The sequence below is a fragment of the Equus przewalskii genome, chromosome 12 (genome assembly GCF_037783145.1).
Source record: "Equus przewalskii isolate Varuska chromosome 12, EquPr2, whole genome shotgun sequence".
NCBI classification, from domain to species: Eukaryota; Metazoa; Chordata; class Mammalia; order Perissodactyla; family Equidae; genus Equus; species Equus przewalskii.
In genome coordinates this window covers 25260383-25282959 of record NC_091842.1, presented here as the reverse complement: position 1 = coordinate 25282959, position 22577 = coordinate 25260383, and the positions used below count along the sequence as shown (strand labels likewise).

At 52.3% G+C, this 22577-nt stretch overlaps 1 protein-coding gene across 2 annotated transcripts in view; it reads right to left on the bottom strand.

Moving 5' to 3' along the window:
* LOC139074901 (leucine carboxyl methyltransferase 1-like) overlaps positions 1 to 22577 on the bottom strand; it is a 161791-nt gene that overhangs the window by 16404 nt on the left and 122810 nt on the right. Inside the window, exon 1 of one of the 2 annotated variants that reach the window (XM_070568377.1) lies at positions 4814 to 7002. The exons of the other annotated variant lie outside the window; for it this stretch is intronic. Coding sequence (XP_070424478.1) covers positions 4814 to 4914 — 101 coding nt within the window. The 5' untranslated portion in view covers positions 4915 to 7002. Of the gene's footprint in view, positions 1 to 4813; positions 7003 to 22577 lie in introns of those variants that run through there. 2 annotated transcript variants of the gene reach the window in all.

Here is a 22577-nt window from a genome sequence, read left to right as displayed (position 1 = left end):
CAGTCACAACTCCTTCCAACACTCCTACTGCATCTATCACCACCTGACACGCCAAATATTTTCCTTATTGTCTTTCTGGCTGTCTCCCTCCTGGAATAAATGCTGCCTAAGAGCTCCAGTTTTGTCTATTTTGTTCACTTCTGTATTCATGCTAGAACACTGTCTCCAGAAACTGAGTAGGCACTCAATAAAGAGTGTTGAGTGGCTGCCTCCATCTGAGAGAATACGTGGAACCACTGAGGCAGGGAGGGTGGGAGAAAGCATTGCGGGCAGAGGGAGCAGCGTGCTGAAAGACCCCAAGGGAGGCAGGAACAGGGCACATTTGAAGAACAGAAAGGACCCCTTAGGGACGGGGGGAGTGGTGTGAAGGGAGGCTGGAGAAGTAGGACAGAGCAGGCAGGGCTGTGGAGACCACATAAGGAACTTTGGTCTTTCTACAACAGCCACAAGAAGCTAGTAAACTAGGGAGTGACAGGATAAAATATGCCCTTTACAAACCTCTGGGTTCACTATGAGATATGGGTTTGGAGGAGGGAACAGTGACTGGGGTCCTCAGTCACCAGACTACTGCCACAGCTCAGCCCACAGGTGACCTCAGCTGGGACTGAGATGGCAGAAGCAGAGGTGGAGAAAAGGAGGTAGATTCCAGAAATATCGAACAAATAAAATCAACAGGTCTGGGTGATTGATCACATAAGGTGGTACACCAAAGGGCAGTTCCAAGCTGACTCCTACATTTGGTACTTGGGAACTGAATGAACAACGGCCCCATTCACTGGGTTTTGGGGTGGGGTGACAAGGAGGAGAACACGCGAAGATGATGCGAGAGCACAGTCTTGGAAATAATGAATTTGAGATCATTCTGAGACATCCTAATGGATCTTCCCAATTGGCAATGGGTATCCAGGTGGCACGATCAGATGATGAAAGGTGTGGTGTGTCATGCAACGTCCTGTAGGTTTTTACCTCATGGCTGATGGGGCATCAAAGGTTGTAACTGACAAAGTGATAGGATAAGATTTGTGATTCTGCTAAATCACCCTGGCCACAGCATGATCACTGGGCTGGGGGAGGGGGTTAGACCAGAAGCAGATCCATCAACAAGGACGTGGTGCAATAGACCAGGTGAGAGAACAGACCTGAGCAAGGGCTGCAGCGGTGGGGACGGAAAAGAGCACAGACCTTCCCTCTGTCACCACCCATCTCCCCCACGGCTGCTGGGAGTTTTCTACAACACACACCAGATCATGTCAGTTCTTCCACTTAAAACCCCTCACGACCTTCCATTAGCCTTGACACCTTCTACATCTCATTCTCCCACAACCTCAATGGAATTCTCTCTTGCCACCCATTCCCCCACCCGATGTCAACGTCCCCTAACCCAGTATTCTGCTTCGATCTGCATCCTGTTTAGCTCATGCTGTTTTCTCCTGCCTGGCAAACACCTATTTATCTTTTTAAAACTCACTTCCTCCTCTGTGAAAAGAAGAAAAGCAGTGCTGACATCCAGGAGCTGGTCCGGTACCATGAGCCAGGCTTTCCTGTTGTTAGAAGCCGGCCTCGTGCTCACACAAGCCATGCCGTTCACCTGTCGGACATAAACTTCTCACAGACACCAGCACAACGTCATGCTGCAACAGGGATGACGTGAGACAAAACAAGACCACTTCATCGTTTTGCCTAAACAGACAAACACAAGGCCGTCATGCCATCCAGAAAATACCAAACATCCCTCTCTCCTGCCTGAAGCGAGCAACTGTGGCTTCTTTATGAATTACAGCGTTTGTCTCACTCTAGTCACAACTCCTTCTAGAAAGGATTGATTGAGCTACACAATCACAGAATTGTCCCTGCCTCCCATCAGCACCCAGTCCAGAGCAAATCCCTGCTTCCTTGAACCCTCCCCAAACTATCCAACCAAAGCCCAAATCCTGTAAGTTCTTTCTAACGCCCTCATCCTGATAGGCCCCAGAGTTCCCCATGATGTGAGGCCTCCCTCATTACAAAGAGTAATTAAACCCAACTGGTTTACCTACTGATGTATTTCTGGTGGTCTTTGCTGGAGGACATTGCAACTCTAACAGTAGGATAGGTTGGTTAAGTTTCTTGGAGGAAGTGAATGGAGTTCCAATCTGAAGGCTTCTATTTTCTATGTTAAGCATACTCAAAACATCACCCATATTATCTTGAGAATGAAGGGTTGGGGGGAGTAAATCAGAAGTTTGTGGAAAATGTCTGAGTTAAATATTCTGGAGCATGGGAGAGTGACTTGACAAGAGAATCATACTAGAATGGTCAGGCTCTGTGAGGGCACAGGTGAGGTGGGGTGACACGAATTCAAAACAGTACCCAGCTGCCCTGATCTGAGTCCTATCTCCAGTACTCAAGACAAAAATGGGTAGTTTGGTTTTGGGTTTACTGGGACTGAAGGGCAAGGGAGAGGAAGGCACTGCCAAGAGAATTAATCATGGATGGACTATGAAGTCCAAGCTCAACTGAGAGGTAACAGCATAGAGGAAGCATCTAAAGGATAGAGTACACCATGGAGGGCCTGAGGAAAAATATGCTGAGGGCACAGCTGAATTAAGTGACCAAGCAAGCTGGAAAGAAGAGATCAGGGCTGGAGGGTGCTGCACTGCTCATTTGTGAGGTGGTGCAGCATCAGGATGCAAATCCAGGGTATTATGGTGGGAATGGGGACAGGTGGATGAGAAGAGGTCAGCAGTACAGATGAGGTATTGAAGAAAATGAGTACCCCGTGTGCAGGCTCAGTCCTCCGCATGCACACTGAAGTCAACCAGGATGACAGCAAGAATTGAGGCAGAGAGGAAAGCTGTGGGCCAGGCGATCAAGTCTTCAATGAAATAGGGGACTACCTAGGCAGAAAAGAGTAATGAGGAGGAGAGGGTGCTCCAGCTGGGGACTATGGATCTCAAAGAAATGGTGTGGGAGGACAAAGAGCAGAGAGGACATAAATCACATACCCCCTAATCCTGAGATCTGCAGGCACCACTTGACAGGGCTTCAAGAAAAGGATATTCCATAGGCAGGGCCAGGGCCAAGGCAAAGAGAGGGAGGGAAGGGCTAAGAAGAGGCTGAGGAAATAGAGGAGGCTGGCGACTATGGAGTGGTAATTTCAAGGACACTGTGAGGCTTTGGGGGGTCATTGTTAAAAAAATTAAGAGTGGAGAGCTGACTTAGGGTCGCAGCACGATGGGGAAGATAAGGAGACGAGAGAATGGGGAGTGGGGAGAATTTAGCTATCATGGTAAGCACTCAACAGATATCTGCTGAAACAAGTGGAATTATTAGGCATAAATCTAGTATATCCAATCTGAAGAGTCCTAACTATCAGACTGTAGGAGTGATAGCATGAGGCCATGATGATGATGATGATGGTGATGGTGATGGCGATGATGATGCTTTGATGATGATGGGGGTGGTGGTCATGACAATAACTACCAAACCTGAACACCTACTGTGTGCCAAGTATTGTTGGAAGCACTCTACATTTAATCCCCACAACCCCCATGAGACAGATAAGCTCAGCAGGGTCCCCAGATGGGCTCTGTACCAAAGGAGGGAGAAAATGAAAACAGAAGTAACAGAAGTGTAGGAGTGGCGGATCTTGTCAAGATGGCAGTGTAAGCAGACTCTGAACTCATCTCCTCCCATGAATGCAACACAGAATGGTACGGTAACTTGCCCAAGTTCACACAGCCCGTAGGTGGCAGAGCTAGGACCCATTTGACAGAGTCTGGCTCCAGAGTCCATGTTCTGAATCACCATGCTTGGTCTCCATAAACCTATAGAAAGCGCCAGCTTTAATCGAAAAGTTTTGTTTTCCCCACCCTAAGTCCCTACGCGGCCCCAGTCTCCAGGGCACTCTTTCAGCTCCTCTGACAGGCCATACTCCTTCCTTGCCCTGTCCCAACACTCTCCCGCACAAGTCCTCCTTTTCTTTTAGGCATCTGCTCTCAGCTTGAACATCACTGCCTAAGTCACAAAGTCTAACAGTAAATGCTGTATTTTTCAACACTCAACACAAAATTGCTTTCACGTATCTCCTAGGTAATTAGTTGCTGCCTGTCTGTCCTTTCCAACTAGGCTGTGAGGCCCAGTACGTCAAACACCCTGTCAGTCTTGCTCACCAAGTGTCCAGACCACTGAACACGCACCGACCAGAGGAAAGGAAGGACTTGTCCCAAAGTCAACTCTCCGGACTTTCTGTGGAAGGCGGGAACGAACGGAGCACCCTCGAGCCTCACGCTTTCTTTGCCAGACTTTCAAGTGTGGGACACATACCTGTGCTCACAACGCTCCCCGGACAGCCCCCACTGCACCCCTAACAGGTAGACTTCTGCACAGTCAAGGGCTTTGGAAAGCACTGGCTCTGCACACAAATATTATGTGGCCCTGGACAGGCCACTTCCCCTGAACCGGCCTCAGCTTCAGGGGCACAACAGGCTTCATGAAAACCCCAACGGAACGTAGCCTCTAAAACAGGGAGACCTGCACTCCTCAGAACGCCTCGAGACCAGTGTCCTTATCGACTTCGCGTCTGTCCTTCCAAGGAGCCAAGACCACGGGGGCCGCTTCAGCGCCCGACTCCCGGGCACCGCATCCCCAGGCTGGCCCCGTGCCCGGCACACACCGCCCGTTCCATGAACGCGTGACGCGCACGAAGAGACCCCCCTCGCTCCGCGCGCCGCACAGCTGTCCCGCGACCTGACGGGCACCTCTCGGCGCACAAGCCTATTCCTCAGGGACACGCTCGCCTCCCACCAGCCCCCAGGCCCACGCCCCCAGGTACCTCTCCCAGATGGCATCGTCTTCGCAGGCGCCCTGGTCGTCCGTGTCCGGCGAGCAGGAAGAGCGGGAGCTGAAGGAGGGCCTCCTCAGGCTAGCGGCCATGGCTGTGGAGGGCCCGGGCTGCTGTGCCCAGCGGGGACACGGAGCGGCGTCCACGGACGAGCCCGGCCCGGGAGAGAGCAGCAGAGCGCGGCCGGACTCCGCCGGGCTCGGCTCTGGCCAGGCGCGGCTCGCCGACGCCTCCCCGCAAGGCGGCCCAGCAGCCGCGCGCTCTTCGCGCGCGCGCACGCCCGCCGCCCAGATGCTCCCTGGCCTTTGCCCCGCCCCCCCTCCGGCGGCGGACGTGGACACCTCCCAACCAACCAACCACAACAACAGAAACCCAGGACTCCTGTCTCCCTCGGGGTGAGATCAGATATTAAAAGCTTGCTTCCCGTTCATTCAGTTGAGGAACCAATGGGTGTCACTGATTCGCAAAGTAGAAATGACCTTGGGCGAGGCTGAGGTGGGGCAGTTTAGCCAAGGGGAGAGGTTAGCAGATGAAATACACCACTTTCTTTGACTCATCCTCAGCCTAGAGGGTATTGCAAGCCACTGAACAAGCATAGTCGTCGGGTCAGCAGCATACACAGTCCACACGTGTGAGTGGGTATGAAGTGTCAACAACACACAGTAGAAGGTGTGTATCCCATCCGTCTAGATGAGGAGGCTGAGGGGGACTGGAAGAAGGTGGAGGCAGCCGCACCAATACACCTCTGTTGATCGATGAGCAAAGAATTCTTGTGTTCTTTGCTGAGCCTCTGATTCAGAAAAACTGGTGATTCAGAGGACTCTGGTCAGTTTTTCATTGTGAGGCCACCCCAAAGGCTTCCCTCAGGCAGGGCCAGCTCATTCCATTTAAGCTCCTGATCAAGGGGCTGAAACTTTAGGACATAGCAGTAGAGTCTGGAAATGGTGAGCTTAACCATCTCAAGCTGCATGATGCCTCCAAGTTTGCGACTGTACTGGGGGAGCCATGAACAATGTCCCAGCCAGAGAAGGTGGCTGCCGGCTAATCTGTCTCCTCTGACAAAGTCAAGAAAAGAGAAACTGGAGTTTCGATCCCTGTGAACACTAATATTGGGAGAGAAAGCTGGGCATGAACCATGGCCTTTCTCCCCATGAGGCTCAAGTGGACATTTGCTGCCTTGGCTGTCCAGGATTGCTTTCTTCTCGAACAACAGCTAGAGTTTATTCTGAAGAACTAAACTCTCCTTTCAGTCCACTTGTATCACATGAGGCTCCATGCTTGGCACGGGGGGCAGAACCTTACCGCGGCCTGGCAATGATACCCAGAACACCCCAGTGATACTTTAGGATTGCGTGTATGTGTGTGTTGGGGCAAGGGAGGGCGGTGACCAGGTGAGTCCAATCTGAACGAATCCAAGGAGTTGAACCAAACCAGGAGTTACTAAGTCTGGAAGAGCTCTCTTTTTGGCCAGACTTGAACCTGGGAGGATGTACCTTTCAAGCTACTGAGAGCCATCTTGCCATCTCATATAGCCTGAGAACGATGCTAATGGGAAGGCTAACGGAGTCTGGGGCACCGTATACACAATTAGTGGTGACCTGAGTTTGGAGTGTGGTAGCTGACGGGAAAATCACCAGCGTCTGTGGAAATGGTCAATCAGAAGCAGCTAAATTCAGAAAGATGAAATAAGCTCTCATTGGGTAGTTGCAACTTTACTCCTGAGCTAGGCGCCAACTATCCCTCCCTTTCCATCACCACCTGGTAGTACCTCAGTCAACCATTTTCTTCCTTCCCTGTGTTTCCATTTGCCTAAGTTTTGACCTGTGATTTGCTCCCAAGCCTTAAGTAGCTCTAGTCTCTTGGAAGACCAACTTTCTTCCATTGAACTGCTGTTGCTCCTTTGTCAAAAATCAGTGGGGCATATTTGTTGGGACTATATCTGGGTTCTTTGTTCAGTTCCATTGATCTATGTGTCAATCCCTCTGCAAATATTACACAGTCTTGCTTACGGTACCTGTGTAATAAGTTATGAAACTGAGTAGCTCGATTACTCCCACTTCTTCCTTGTCAGAGTTGTTTAAGCTATTTTAATTCCTTTCTCTTTCCGTACAGATTTTGGAATTACTTTGTCTCTAGCTACAAAACCAATTTACTGGATTTTGATTGCATTAAATCTGTATAACAGTTACGGAGTATTGACATCTTTACTATATTTCGTCTTCCAATTCAGGAACATGGTATTTTTCTCCACTTATTTAGCTGTTTCACTGCTATTATCAGTGTTGTGTAGAGTTCGCCATACAAGTCCTGGACATGTTTTGTTGGATTTACACCTAAGTCTTTTATTTTTATTAGTGATCCCAAGTGTACTTTTAATTTTGGTGTCCTATGCACATGTTCATTGCTAGTACATAGAAATACAACTGACTTTTACATGTTTATTTTCTATCCTAGCATATTGCTGAACTGTGTTATCACTTCTAGGAAGAATTACTTATTAATTTAATTTTCTTTTTTGAGGAAGATTGGACCTGAGCTAACATCTGTGACCATCTTCTTCTACTTTGTATGTGGAGCACCTGCCACAGCATGGCTTGATAAGCGATGCATAGGTCTGTGTCTGGGATCCAAACTGGTGAATTCTGAGCCACCGAAGCGGAGTGCACCAACTTAACCATCATACCACCGGGCCAGAGCCAAGAATTATTTTTAATAACTTCTTGTGACATAAAGCATGAAATTAAGATTCAATATTATGACCTGTCTTGACATCTGATAAATCAAGGGGACTTCAAATGGCCTAACTGCAATTCCCCACTCCTCTGCCCCCTCTTCTCCCACAGATAAGGTCCCCTGGCCAAACACCCCTTCTCATCACAGGGAGCAGACACAGTGCCTGCTTGTTCCTGACCTCAGGCTTCAGTTCCCTATCAGAGAATCATTCCAACAAGCCCACCACACCCTCCTGTGGGAACCAGGGCTCACTTCACCCTCTTGTTACCACACAGTCCTGTTCCTACCCAAACCTCTGCTTGTTCCATCTGTTCCCAAGTGCAGTCCCCGTGTGGCCCTGCATGGTGTGTGCTGTCCTCCTCCTGGGGCTGTGAGAATATATGATAAACTAATAAACTGCTGTCCATTCCACCTGTCCACTGTCGAGTGTACTGTGTTTAGCCAGCCCCATGAGTCTAGGGTGGAAATCTCCCTCTCACCAATGGAGTGAAGTGACTAAAACAGTTGGCATCACAAGGAGGATGGCCCAACCTCACCTGAGGACACCTGGGCAGTGCTCACTAACTACTCCTTTGCTAACTATCGGGGTCATTGGCAGCAGTTACTATCTGGGGAGTGAGGGCCCATTGCCGGCCAGCTTGGGCTTTAGCTCATGTTCTGTTCTCTCAAGTGGATGCTGCCATCTCTTCCCCACCCCAGTGTCTCATTCTTCCCCAGAAAGCAAGACTTATTCTTAGTTGACTCTATCCCAGAGTGAGGTGCCATCAGGTGTGGCCTGTGTCTGGCAGGTGGTCTCCCAGCCTCCTACCTGAGGGCAGCGACAACACAACCTCCTAACTGGTGGATGCTTGAGTTCCATTTCCTGAATCTCAGGCTGATGCTCCTTAGTCACTGTGTCTAGTCTGATGACCATCAGTGGCTGCTTGGGGCGGTCACAGAGACACTGTTTGGGAAAGTGTCCCCCCAGCACAGTCCTGGGGATGACCCCTTGTTTGGCTTGAGGAAAGGAGAAGGCCATGACCCCAGGAAGATTTCAGAATGACTCCCTGGTTCCCTCCAGAGTCAGGGCTGTTCAGGCAAAGGCAGTGAGCTCACCCATCTCCTGTGCTGCTGCTCATCATGCTGCTGTCAGGGGCTCTCCAGACCCATAAGGGTTTCGAGGTCCACGAGCATGGGAGCCCATGGCCCAGGCACAGATCAAAAAGAACAAGTGTCTATGGGGGAGCGTGTGGTGTTCTACTTCTCTCCCAATGCGAAACTCTGAACCAGCACACTTGGGCTGTGCTTAGCGTTGTTCCTGACCAGCATGCCAAAGGACTAATCTGGTCATCAAGGGGCTCGAGGCCCCCACCTCGGCCATAGACAAAATGACCTCCTGGATGTGGACTTCAACACTGGGGAGATTGACTGGCATTCCTGGAGGGAAAGAACACTTGTCTTTGAGGCCCGACACCTGGTTCCTTTCCACATAACCACCCTGAAGTTCTGCCCACATGTCATCCGATGGAGAAACACAAACACTGTGACTCTCCAGGCAAAAATATCCCGAGGGAATAAGTACAGAGAGAAGGTGGGGGGAGGGAAGCAGTGCCCAGCGGGGAGAAGGTAGGGCTGCAGCAGAAGATGGCTTCCACCCCTCAACGTCTGCATGCTGGGGGCCCTGGGCTCCTCCAATGCACCCTGTCACCTAAGCCGGGGTGGCACAAAACTCTGATCCTCAGGGTTATGAGGAAAACAATGCACAGCACCCCTGTGGCACAGTGAAGGTGTTAATTCAAACCTGACTTAAATACAACCATTGCTGTGAGAGAGGCCCTAACCCTGATGCTCCCGACCTGAGCCTCTCTGGAGGGAAAACTGATAAACAAGAGCAGAGCAGAAAGACACTCCCCCAGCCCCAAGTGCATCCTGTGACCATCAGACCAATCAAAAGATAAATAAAGGAGAGAAACCTGGATACGTGCGGAGGAAGCAATCACACAAAAGACCTAATTCCAGAAAGGTTCACAATTTGGCCCAATTAGAAATTGAAAATTTACTAGAGTAATTTATATGGCAAAAAGATAAAGGGTTCTAACTGGCCTTTGTGCCTCCACAACATAGTTTCTGAACTAACTTTAACATCTGCTAACATGCCCTAGTTTGGAAACCATCATGGACTTTACACAAGGGCTGAAATTATGGTTATACCTAGTGAAATGAGCATGTTTTCTAGTTTCTGTATTTAAGGCTTTGACATCCGAGGCCTCGGCAACCTTGGAGGAACTGCCCTGCCAGGGTTAACTAGTTGCTACAGATAGTAAATGACTCCTCTGAGCAATCCTTTCGTACGTAATCATCTAGAGTCAACACCCTCAACCCCCTCCTCTCCGAGGCTCTTCCACTCTGGGCCACTCTTCCCTTGCCCTCGTCACCCCAGGGACGGGGACCAGACAACCAGGGACACTGCTGTGCCCTGAGCCCACTGAAATGATTCAAACCAGCCAAGCCAACACCTGCTCACCCTGCCTCACTCCTTCCTTCCCGTGGAATCCACTCGAAAGGCTCTCGCCCACGTTTTCCCCTCGCTCCTTCTGTCTCCTGACCGACCCTGGTGCTGCCCTGTGTGGCCCTCCATGGTGTACCCTGCCTTCTTTTGCTCGGAATCTGTGAGGAGAGAAAGCTTCTTCCTTCGTGACAGTTATTTCTGTATCTTTGTGTCTGACTGTACCTGATGGAAATAAACCCTGGTCCACTTAAACCTCCTGGGCCCAACTACATTTACACGTGGCTGAATATTTTGCTGTTATAGATTTGGTTAATATGCTCTGTTCAGAGCCTGTTTCAACATCCTCCGAGCCACAGTTTGCCATCACCTCTGAGGGGACATGTTTTTGCCTTGTTACCCACAGGGACTAAGCTGTTCTGCTCTCACAGGCAGTCTTTGCAGACAGACCTTCACCGGATCCCCCTTTCTCCAGGAGTACAGGCATGACATGACTTTTGTGACCTCCTCCTTCGAGGACATTTGTTTGACACACTTGTGAAGGACGTACAATCCAATATCATGTGATCCCTTTTTGCTTCTGGAGGCAATATAGTCCTTGTCTACAAATTTTACTTAAGGCCATTTATGCTGTGACTTATAAATGAGCCCAGCTTCAGTGGGGACCCCCTCCAACAAAGGACTCTAGGAGCTGTCCAAATTAAAATCAACAGGCCCTCCCACTAGAGCCCTCAGAGACTCTTGTGGGGAAGAGGCTTCGGCAACCTCCTCTCATGCTTCCTGGAGTCTCTGGAAAACCCAGGACGTGCATAAGTTGTCTGTGGGTTCCTGATGCAAGAAGCCCGCCTCCTTGGCCCTGCATTCTGCCGTATTAGAGCAGCAATTACTGGCCACACACTGGCCTCTTCTGGAAACAGAATCTCTCCCAGACGCTGAGCCTCCATCCCCAGCTGCCTATTATCACTTTAGTCCTGGAAGTAGCATCCAACAAGTGCGGGAAGATGCGGCTGGCCCGGTGGCACAGCAGTTAAGTGCACACGTTCTGCTTCAGCAGCCCGGGGTTCGCCAGTTCGGATCCACGGTGCGGACATGGCCCTGCTTGGCACGCCATGCTGTGGTAGGGGTCCCACATATAAAGTGGAGGAAGATGGGCACGGATGTAAGCTCAGGGCCAACCTTCCTCAGCAAAAAGAGGAAGATTGGCGGCAGTTAGCTCAGGGCTAATGTTCCTCAAAAACAAAACAAAACAAAACAAAACCAAGTGCGAGAAGGTTACCAAGGCTTCCTTGCAATAGGATGGATCCAAACCTGGGCCCTGTGGCATGTGCGACCTGCCAGATGGGGTGCCCTCCCCTGTCCTCCCTCCATTGCCAAATATGATGGAGCTGCAGGATGTCACCTCTCCCACAGAACCTTTGGCTGCTTGGGAATTCTCTTGGGATCAAGCGAGTGAATATCAATGAAAGTTCATACACTCAAGGTTGTCGATGACCCCCTCTCCCTCCTGGTCTAGTGCCAACATTGTTTCCCAGGGAAGCATTTCTCTTCCTCCCTAAATGTCTCAGATATCACCAGGGTGTAAGACGATGTCAAGGCATCAGAGAGACAACTGTACTATGAGGCCTGAGATGAAGATTCAATATGAAGTGTTGCTTTGAAACCTGGTAAACGAAGAGGGCCTCAAATGGCCTACCTGCAAGTTTCCCTCCTCCACAGCTCCCAGAGATAAGATCCCCTCGCCAAACAACCCCTTCATCACAGGGAGCAGGCATGGGTGCTCCCCAAGTAGTGGTCTCAAGTTTCCTGCTCACCTGTGAAATTATTCAAATGAGCCAGTCCCACCTTCCTGTGGAAACCAGGGGACAGCGCACCTCTCCTGATACTACAAAGACTGTCCCCCACCCACTTGCGTATTTACTCTCTCCCCAAGCGCACTTTCCTATGTGGCTCCACATGGTGTAGAGTGTCCTCCCATAGGCTGCCTGTGTAAATAAATAAGAAATTGCCATTGAACTCACGTGTTTAGTGTTCAGAAATCCCCATCAACCTAAGGTGCATAGGAATCCATCCCTCGCCATCTAGGTCAGGCAGAGGAAAATTAAAGACTTGCGGTGTGCACTGGATCGAAGGGATTACCCTGCTAGGATTAGGCTCGCTCGATGAGCTTGAAGTCCTTTGAGTCAGAACCTGTTTGGGGTCTGCAGAGAGTCGCACGTGGCGGGAGGGTGGCCCGCGTGTGGGTGAGGAGCAGGGAGGAAGGCTGCAGGGGCGAGGCCTTGGAGATTCTGCTCCAGTTTGGCCTGCAGGCAGTGGAGAACCCTGGATTCCTTTCAAGCAGGGAAGCGATGGGACCACACACAAACTCAGGTCCGGGTACCCGATTTCGCAGCCAAGCCAATCAGTGAGAAGTCAGGGTTGCAGCAAGGAAAGAGGTTTATGATCAAGAGGCGGCCAGACAAGGAGGTGGGCGTAAAACTCAAACCCGCCTCCTCAAAGGGAAAACAAAACGTTGGGGCGTTTATCTGGGGTTGGGGTAGGGGTGGGACCAGGAGAGCGCTGGGGGTGAAGCTTGAAGAGTCCTCTGCTCAGGTGCGACTGTCACTCGTATTTCTTCGTGGGTCACAAGTGCGAAGTCAGTGGGGTTCGACGCGTTGCACGCCGAGGATCTCTGTCCGTGACGCGGAAAGTGGGCGATCCGTCATTTCGGCTGGTCCAAGCCTCTGCACGATGTCCGCTCGGGCGGGGTCCGGGGGGGCTGCCATCAAGCTGCTCTCTGATCTGCCGTCTTCCTGTTGTTCTGCAAAACAACCTCAGAAACTTTGGTTACTTTCTCGCCCACGTCCACCCCTGTGGGGGCCGGGCACCGTGGTGTCAGTAACGGCAGGGTTTTCCTCTTGGGTCACCCTCCCAACAGTGTGGAGGATGGGTTCAAGCGGGGAGGGGGGGGTGCGGTGTGCCAGGAGGCCAGCCGGCAAGATCAGTAAGGAGTCTACTGGGCTGGTTGCGTGCAAGAGACAGGAAGGCATGCGGCAGAGCAGCGGGGACGGCAAAGACGGGAAGGCGCTCGGCTCCCTTTGGGAGTCGGTAGGCTGCCAAGTGGGTGAGACAGAGAGCTCAAGCGTGGCCCTGAGGCCTCTCGCTCTCGGGGGGGGGGGGGCGGGGATGAGATGGGCAGAGGTTTTCTGAGGTGATGAAAGGAAGGTAAGAGGAGGGGGAGGGTTCTTTTGGAGGATACCGGGCTCCCTTTTGGACGTGTCGGTTTTGAGAAGCCTTTGGACATCCCGAGAGGTGCGTCCAGCAGACAGTTAGAGAAAGCAGCGTGGAGTCAGGGGCAGGGTGACGTCAGTCGTACGCACTCAGAAGCCCTGGGCATCCGGGGGGCGAGTCGAATCGTAGGAGAGCGCATGAGCTTGCTCTGAGACCCGAGGGGTTCCTGTTCCCTGAAGACCGTGCCTTCGAGAACAGAACCCTTGGAGAAGTGGTCGGGAGGAGAAGCCGCAGAGGAAAGGGAGACAGAGGGGTCTGAGGTTAGGAAGGGCACCTGGGGAGGGGGCCATCCCCCAGAGAAAGAGGGTGGAGAGAACTTGCAGAGACTGAAGGCGTGGGCAGCATTCCTCAGACACCACAGAGAGTTTAGGAAGACGAAGGAACCGAAGGGCGTGCCCTGGCCTCTTGCTAGGACGGGACGGCGACGAGATTTGGGGAGTCTTTCGAGGAGCCGGTGAGAGACGAGGCGATGACTGGATGGCTGACGAGGAGTCGAGGTCTTTTGGCAGCAGCTTAGCCGTGAAAGGTAGAGAGAGAAGGCGGTGGTGGAGGAGCGGAAAGGAGAGGTGTGGATGCTGGGAGAGACTTGGGTGTGCTCAGCGGCTTAAGGAAAGAAAGAGACGGGCCGAAGAGAAAGCAGCTGGCAAACTGAGGGAACGAGATCTTTGGGGGAGGCTGAGCAGACGGTTCCCAGGGCACCCCACGTGGAGCCAGGACCCTGGAACTGCCAAGCTGAATCCCTCTTCCTGGAAAACCAAAGGGAAAGGGGAGGGGTGGGTGGAGAGAAATAGAGGGACGTTCAAACGGGGGTGGGGGGTGGTGCGGGGAAACGGAGAGTTCTTGACTAGCTGGCCTCTGATCTCTTCGGGTACCGAACGGGTATGAGGACGATCCCGCTTGAGGCAGGCGATGGAGATGATTTGGAGGGGCTGTTGAGGAAACGGGGCGGGGTGGGGTGGGGGTTGACCACGGCCCTCTGATGGGCTTGGGGGCGGAAGCGGCTTCCATGCCCATCGCGAGGCGCCGGTTCAGTCAGTCGGTGTCCATCCGGACCACAGACCACAGACCCCTGCTTTGGAAAACAACAAGAAGCAGTTCGTAAACCCTTGCAAAGATCTCTGAGGTCTGGTGACTGGCTTTGCAACCCAAAGCGAGTCAGGGAATAAGATCCTCCCGTGCTTAGGAGTTTTCCTCTCTGTCCCAGAGGCCGCAGAGCACCCGAGGGCGGTTTCCCAGGCAGTGGAAAGAGGAGGAGGACCGAGCCGGGGGAAAGCAAGCTTTCCTCGTGAAGTTTGGATGCCCGCTGCACGTTGGTGCCCTTCCCCTTTCTTCCTACTGTCCCGGGAGTGGGCGCCCTCGCGCGCTTTCTGATGCTGCAGCACTAAGGCAAGTGAGGTTCCCGCTCCCCGAGGGAAAGCTCAATAAACGCCCCCCTCCCCCCGCCCCCACCCTTCCCACCCCCCCACTCTTCCCACACCCCCACCCCCCACCCGCCCGCAACCCCCCCACCTCCCAGACCCAACCCCCACCCCCCCACCCCACGCCCCCCAGCTCCTCCCAGACGGTGACAGCGTGACAAACAGAATCGGAAGCGTCCTTGGCCCACAGCCTGCGATCCCACCCGTGCCGCGCCTGCTCTCCAGAGAAGTGACGTCCGTCCGCTTTAAGGTGGGTGGCTACCTGCAGCGACACCCTTTTGAAAGCGCGAACCATAGCTATTTCTTTGAAAGCTCCAGTGAAGCCGCAGAGAAACCTGTGAGCTTTAGCACAAGGCCACTTTGTGCTAAGGAACCCGCAGCGAGGGACCGGCTTTCCTGAAAGCGCCGTCGTCTCCTCTGCGGCTTGGGGAGCCTCTAGGGCTTGGACAGGCCTTGGAGCAGCCCGGCAGCACTCTTGGCGGGTGGCAGCAGCCAAGGTGTGCCGGTGGGCACGACGTCGGTCACGGCGTCTAAGAGAAGGTGCCCAGACCCTCCGGTTCCGGGGCCGGGTGGGTCGATGAGAGACACGGCTGGGGAGCAGGGATTCCCGTCCGATCTTCTGGGGGTGGCTGCGAGGGCGGTTCTCAGAAGAGCTGGCACGTTCTTAGGCAGTGTCTTCCTGGCGGGTGCTCCGGGACGCTTCCTGGGCTGAGCGGGGAGCTGTCGTGGTGGAGAAGCTCCCTGAGACTCAGCTTCTAGAAAGTTCACGAAAAGCTCCGAGAAGGAACTCTTGAGCTCGGGTTGCTGGTTGGGTCTCCGAGGAGGAGGCGTGTCGGGGGCACTGCGGGATCCGAGCCGCCCGGTCACCCATCCGGTAAGGCCGCCCTGCTCTTCCTGCAGCAACTGCTCCATGGCCTCCCTTTCCACACCCAGGGTGCTTCCCATCCGTCGGAACGCTTCCCGGCGTTCGTGTCTGGCGCTTTGCAAGGCGTCCGTGAAGAGCTTTCTCAGGAGGGCCTTGTCTGCTTTTCCTTCCAGGGTGCTCACTAAGTCGGTCCACTTCTTTTGGACGTCCTCCAGCACTTCCCGTCGGGCCTCGTCTTGTCGCTGCAGTCCTCCGATCTGCTCCTCCTGCAGGCGCGAGGCGGCTTGCGCTCTCTCCAGCCGTCCCTGCAGCGACCTCAGCTTCCCTTCCAGGCCGTCTGCCTTTTGCATCCATTCGGCCAGGACCACCTTCAGGTTGGCCAGGGCTCCGGCCTGCTGCTTCTCTGCTTCCCGGGAGGCGGACAGCTGGAGGGCAGTCTCCTCTTTCTGCTGGGTGACCGCAGTCAGTTGTTCCTGCAGGGACCCGACCCGGGCAGCGGCCCGCTGGCTCGCCTTCTGCATGGCGTGGGAAGATGACAGGAGCCTCTCCTCTAGCGCCGTGACTTTCCTCCTGAGTTGAGCCGCTCTGTCTTCTGCCAGCCGCGCTGCCCGGAGATGCCAGTCTTCGCATTCTGAAGCCTGCGTCCGAGACCTCCCCAGCTCCTGGCCTAAGCGCGCTCCCTTGTCCCGCAAAAGGCGAACCTCCTCCCGCAGGGCGCACTTTTCCACTCGTTCCTGTCTCAGCGCCAGCGCCGCCTCATCTCTCTCGTGCTGAAAGACAATGCTCTTTTCCTGCATGGAGGTCACTGCATTGAGAAGCTGGCTCAATTCCCCAGCCCGGCCCTCTTCTTTTTCTCTCAGGAGGCACTCAAAAGCCAGAGCCTTCTTCTTCACGGAGACGCATTCGAATTCCTTCTCCCTCAGCATCGTAGAGAGGCGCCTGTTCGTCTCTTGTAAGGCTTGGTTTTCGGTGTCCTTCTCCCTGGACCTTTCCAGCAGTTTTGCATTCTCCCGTTTGACTTGGCACGCATCCGCTTCCAGATGGACTATCCTCTCCTTCAGGTTTGTCACCGCCTGCCTCAACAGTTCGTTTTCGCTCGCTTGGGTCGTGAGGGTTTCCCTCAGAGAAAGGAATTCCTCCCTCTGCGCCTCGATTAAGAGCTCTCTGTCCTCCAGCGTGTTCTGTAAAGCCTCCTGTTTCTCCTTGAGCCGCTGAATTTCGGAATCCGTCTGTGCGTGCCGTTCTCTCTCCCGTTCCGAGGTGGCGGCCATCGCCTCGGACAGTCTCTGAGTCTCCTCCTGGAGGCTTCTGATGGCTGCGTCTTTTTCCTCCGTGGCTCGCCTTAAGGCTTCCACCTCTGCTGGCGGCCCTTTCGAAGACTCGCCCGGCGCCTCGGACTTAATTGCCTCCTGAGAGCCGGCCGCCTCGCAAGTCCGCGACGATGCGGCGGGCGGCTGTGGTGACGTGAGGGCGGGTGGACCCAAGAGAACCTCCTTGGCATTGCAGAGCTGCTCTAGGCCGAGCTGCATCTGTGCCAGTCTCTTCCCCAAGAGCCGGAGTTGGGTCGCATCCCCTCGAGGACGCGGGAACGGGGCGGCAGAGTGCATCTGTCGCCGACACTTCTCCTCGCTGTCCACTGAGGCCCGTGCCTCGAGTGGTGGGAGTTCTTTCTGAAGTTGGGATGACTCCCGCTGCAGATGGTGCACCTCGGTGAGCACCAGCCGCTGCCACTCCTCCAGCACGTTGACCCGCTGCTTCAACGTGCCCCGTTCCCGGAGAAGCTCCTCCAACTGATTCGCGTCCACGCCCCGAACCTCATGGCCAGCGTCGGACGTTTGCCAGATGGTCAGTAAAGTCTGACATTTCTGGCTCAAGGCACCGATTTCAATGTCTTTGGCTCGGACGAGGCGTGATAAGTGCCGGATCGCTTCTCGAAACATGTCCTCACCGCCGCTGTCAGATCGAGGGCGCCGTGTCTGACTTTCGCCTCGCAGCTTCGCGAGCTCTGCTTCTTTGGCCACCAGCAGGTCCATCATTGTGTGATACGCCCTTTTCAGGTGGCTGTTTTCCCTCAGCTTCTCGTCGAAAACGGCCAACACTCGTTCCCTTTCCAAAGCAGAGGCTTGCAGTTGCTGCTGGAGGCCCCCCGCATCCTGGACGGAGGCAGCCGAAGCTAGGCGAGCGGGAAGGCCCTGGCTCTGCCAGTCTTGCGGCTGGATCGTCTGAGTTCGTGGCCCGGTCTCATCGTCGTCCGGCTCATCAAGCCGCTCGGTCAGAGGGATCGTCTTTTCGGCCCCAAGTTTCAGCGCCTTCCTCTGCTTTTGCTCTTCAGTGGTCCTTGGAGGATGCTGGGTTTCCTCCTCCAGGTGACCTTCGATCCCTTTCAGTTGAGACCCCTCAGATTCTAGTTGTGTCCCGGCGTCGAGGGTGTTCGGGTCAACCACTGGAGCGGCTCGAGCCCGTTGTCTCTGTGGCTCCAGTGCTTCCCTCAGGTGACTGCCTTCTTCTTGCAGGGAGGCGAGCCTCGTGTCTCCTTCCTCGAGGCTTTCCCGCAGAGTTGCGGTGTCTCTCCGAGCTGGAGTTGCCGGTCTCTCCTTCTCGGGTGGTCCGGTCGCCCGAATGGCTTCCGTCTCCGTTCTCCCCGAGTCGGGTAAGTCTGGCAGCTTTTGCGTCCCCTTCCTCAGCACACCTCTGGTGAAGTCAGAGAGGTGTGCGGGGAGGGAAGCCACGCTGCCGCCCACTCGCCCCAGGGAATGGCCTAAGCCGGAGCCGAGGCCGGGGCGGCCAAACCAGGAGGCCATCGCTGCGGGTCACAGCACTGACCTGGTGCGCTCCGCGAAGAGCGTCCAGCCCAGCCGGACAGCCCCGCCAAGTGTCAGGGCCCCGGCGGCTGCGCGAGGCTAAGGGTCAAATCACAGCCAGGCGCTGCTAGGCAACGGCGGGCTGGCGGCCTGGGGGCGGGGCCTGGGCGGGGCTGGGGCGGGGCCTGGGCGGGGCCTGGGCGGGGCGCGGGCTCCAACCGTTGGGCTCGGGGCTCCCGGAGGGGAGGGGAGGGGCTGCCCGCAACCGCGAGGCCTGCCGCCTGGCCCTCACCCATGGCCACCTCCTGACACGCGTGCCCCGCTCCGCCCCCCTCCACCCCCCACCGCCAGCCCCGTGGGCCTCCGCTCATCCCCAGGGCTTCCCACCACGGCGGTGGGCCCCCCTCTCCCTCTGCTTCAGTGCCGCCCCCGGGGGCCAGGCGGCCCTCCTGCCCCCTGGGGCCGCCCGCCAGGAACGCCGCGCTGAAGGCCGCCATCCCCACACCACCGCCACCTGTGCGCGTGGCAGCGCGTGTGGGCAGAAAGGACCCCAGGGCTCTGACTGCCGCCAAGCGCCTCCCACGCTCCCTCCTGTCCTGCGGCCGGGAATCTTCCCAGCCGGCTTGGAGAACACTCGGAGGGCCAAGGTAGGTGGGGACCCGCCTCCACCTGCAGAGTTCCGACGAGTGTGTTTGGACACACGTCGGTGGCGAAGACGAGGCGGGCAGGGCCCCCTGCGCAGAAGCACGACCCTCCTGAGCACCCTGACCGTGGCCATCCCCCACACAGTCGCCGGGGTCCTTGCCCCGCCGCCTCGCCGCCCTCTTCCTGCGGCCCTGCCTGGAGGGGGGCGGGCTGTGGTCGGGGAAGGGAGTCTTCCCCATGCGTCGAGCGGGCGGTGGAGCGGGGAAAGGACCCAGAGGTGCTCGTGCAGCGCGCGGCCCCCAGCCCCGCTGAGCCCGGCGGAACGTCGTCCTCGGGGCCCGACTCGGGGCCGGCGGCCGAGGCCCGGCTGCGCGCCGCCCCCTGGGCCTGCCGTGCGCTCCTGCCCCGGCGCGGGGCGCGGGGGCGGCGCGGCTGGCCCCGCGGGCCTGGGGACCCGCCGCCGCAGCGACCAGAAAGTCCCGGCCGGCGCCGCCGCCCCCGGGCTCCGCGCCTCGCGCCCGCCGCCGCCGCGGCCTCGGCTGCGCGGGAGCAGCCGCCAGGCCGTCCCGATGCGCGCGCCAGGAGCCCCGCAGGCTGGGGAGCCGCCGCCGCCGCCGCGCGGCCCTGCCTGGAGAAGCGGTCCCCCGGAGGAGTCTGGGGGCTCTCGGGCGCCACAGGCGGGGTGTGGACACACCGCGTGCACGCTGTGCGCCCGCTTCTGTCAGCGCGGGGCGGGCTCTGGTCGGGGAAGGGAGTCTTCCAAATGAGACGCAGTAATAAAGCTGTAGATAATATGAGTAAGAAGTGGAGGGGAGATAGGGGACAGTGGGAAAAAAAAAAATTAATAAAAATAAAAAAAAAAAAAAAAATAAAATATATAAAATTTAAATTTAAAAAAAAAAAAATAAATATTTAAATATTATTTTTTAAATAAATAATTTAAAATATTTATTAAAATTAATATATTTTTTTTTATAATTTAAAATTTTTTATTTAATTAATTATAAATATATTTGTTTTGTATTGAAAATTATATGTATTTTTTATATATTCAATTAGAATTAATAAAAATTTAATAATTAATTTTATTATTTATAATTAATTAATTTTATTTATAAAAAAAAAAAAATTAAGAATATTTTAAATTAAAAAATAATATTTTATTTATAAATATTTAAAAAAAAAATTAAATATATTTTTAAAATAATATTTTTTTAAAAAATATAATATTATATAAATAATTATAATTGCTTAAATTTGTGTGAATATAATAAAAATATTAATTAATATTATATATATATTTAATTTATGATTTTATTTAATAATATAAAATTTTTATTAAAAAAGTGTACTGGGACAGGTTTCAGTGCAAGTGACAGTGTGCTGTTGAGCTATGAAATGCTGTGAATAGGAAATGTTGAGTTATTATAAAATATTAAATATGAGATGTTGTATATTTTAATTATAATATTAAATAATAATAAAAAATTTTATTTTTAAAATGAGGCAGGCAGGAGTAGAAGTGATACAGAGGAATTAGAAAGACTGTTGATCAGCTGTGTTCATATCATGTTTATAATTTGCTGTAGGAAGAGGGTAGGAGAAGATATTTAATTGATATCATGGCATATTATATTGTTAAATTCAGGTTTAAGCATTGAGGTTTATTCTCGATAAGGAAGAGAAAATATATAATATTTTATAGAATTTTATTATAATTATAAATAATATTTTATAAAAAAAATAAAAGATTAAAATAGTTGAATATATTTAAGGAAGATGAATCCATACCATGCGTCGAGCTATAAGCTTAATCTACATCATCTTCCATAATCTGTTTAAAAAAGAGAGTGATCTTGTGAAATTAAGTTTCATCTCCACATTCTTCCTTAAATAATTATTAAAGAATTAAAAATAAAAAATTATTTATCTAATATATATTTATAAAAAATATATACCTTTTATTCTGTATCTATCTTTCTTTAAGATATACAGTATTACAAATTTTAATTACATTAAATTTATATAAAAAAAAAATCTAATGCTAATATGAATGAAGTATTGCTTATTACTTCGTTGTTTTATTAAAAAAATCAATAATGTTCAGTTTGTCTGTTTTCGGAATTGTGTTGATAGTTTAGAATAAAAATAAAATTTATTTATTGAGATACGAAAATGGAAAAAAAATTAAAAGTAAAAAAAAATAAAAATTTAAAAAAAATATTTAGAGAGGTTGAAGGGAAAATAAAAAATTATTAATAAAAATTAAATATTATATTTAAATATTTTAAATTTTTATAAATAATTTAAATAAATAGATAAATGAATTATAAAAAATAATTAAAATATTTATTAATATAAATTTTTTATTTAAAAATGTTTTCGTAGTATATATTGATTATATAATAAATTTTATATTTTATATTAATAAGTTATATAATTTATAGGAAAAAAATAAAATTTGTTGTGTATGTTTTGAAAGATTTCCATCATGATTAGGTCATAGACTTGAGTTATTTGTATGATTGTTTGTGTGATAGATATATATAATTATATATATATAAAAAAAAAAAATTATTTTAAATTAATAAAATAATAAAATAATTTAAAAAAAAAAATATTTATGTATTATCTAATAATAAAAAAATAAAAGGGCGGTGGAGCGGGAAGGCAGGGGCGGTGGAGCGGGGAAGGGACCCAGAGGTGCTCGTGGAGCGCGCGGCCCCCAGCCCCGCTGAGCCCGGCGGAACGTCGTCCCCGGGGCCCGACTCGGGGCCGGCGGCCAAGGCCCGGCTGCGCGCCGCGCCCTGGGCCTGCCGTGCGCTCTTGCCCGGGCGCGGGGCGCGGGGGCGGCGCGGCTGGCCCCGCGGGCCTGGGGACCCGCCGCCGCAGCGACCAGAAAGTCCCGGTCAGCCTGCCCCGAGCTCCGCAAAAAAAAAAAAAGAGAAAAAGGAGGAAAGGAGGGAGTCGTTGTGTCTCTCTGCTTTGCTCTTCGGTTATTTTGACATGTTTTGTTGCTCTCATATGACTTTATCACATTCGACTCAGAGCTCAGATGGTAGTGGTGTAACAGCGTTAGCATTTTAGGTCAACCACAGTGGGCTGGAGCCTGTTCTCTCAGTAGCTCAGTTCTTCTTTCTGGTGACTATTTTCTTCTTCAGGGAGCAAGCCTTGTGTCTTCTTCCTCTAGGGTTTCTATAAAGTTTTGGTGTCTCTCAAAGCTGGAGTTGAAGTTCTCTTTAGGATGGTACAGTTGCCTGAATGGCTTCGTCTCTTTCTCCGAGTCAGGGAAGTCTTCCACCTTTTCGTCCCTTCTCAGCACATCTTTGGTGAAGTTAGTGATGTGTCTGGTGAGGGAAGCCACACTGCTGCCACTTGCCCAAGGGACTGGCTAAGCAGACCGAGGCCACCAAACCAGAAGGCCATCACTGTGGTTCACAGCACTGATCTGTTGCGATAACAAAGAGTGTCCAGCTCATTGGACTGTCCACCATGTGTCAGGTCACTGGTGACTGCATGTGGCTAAAGTCAAAGCACTATG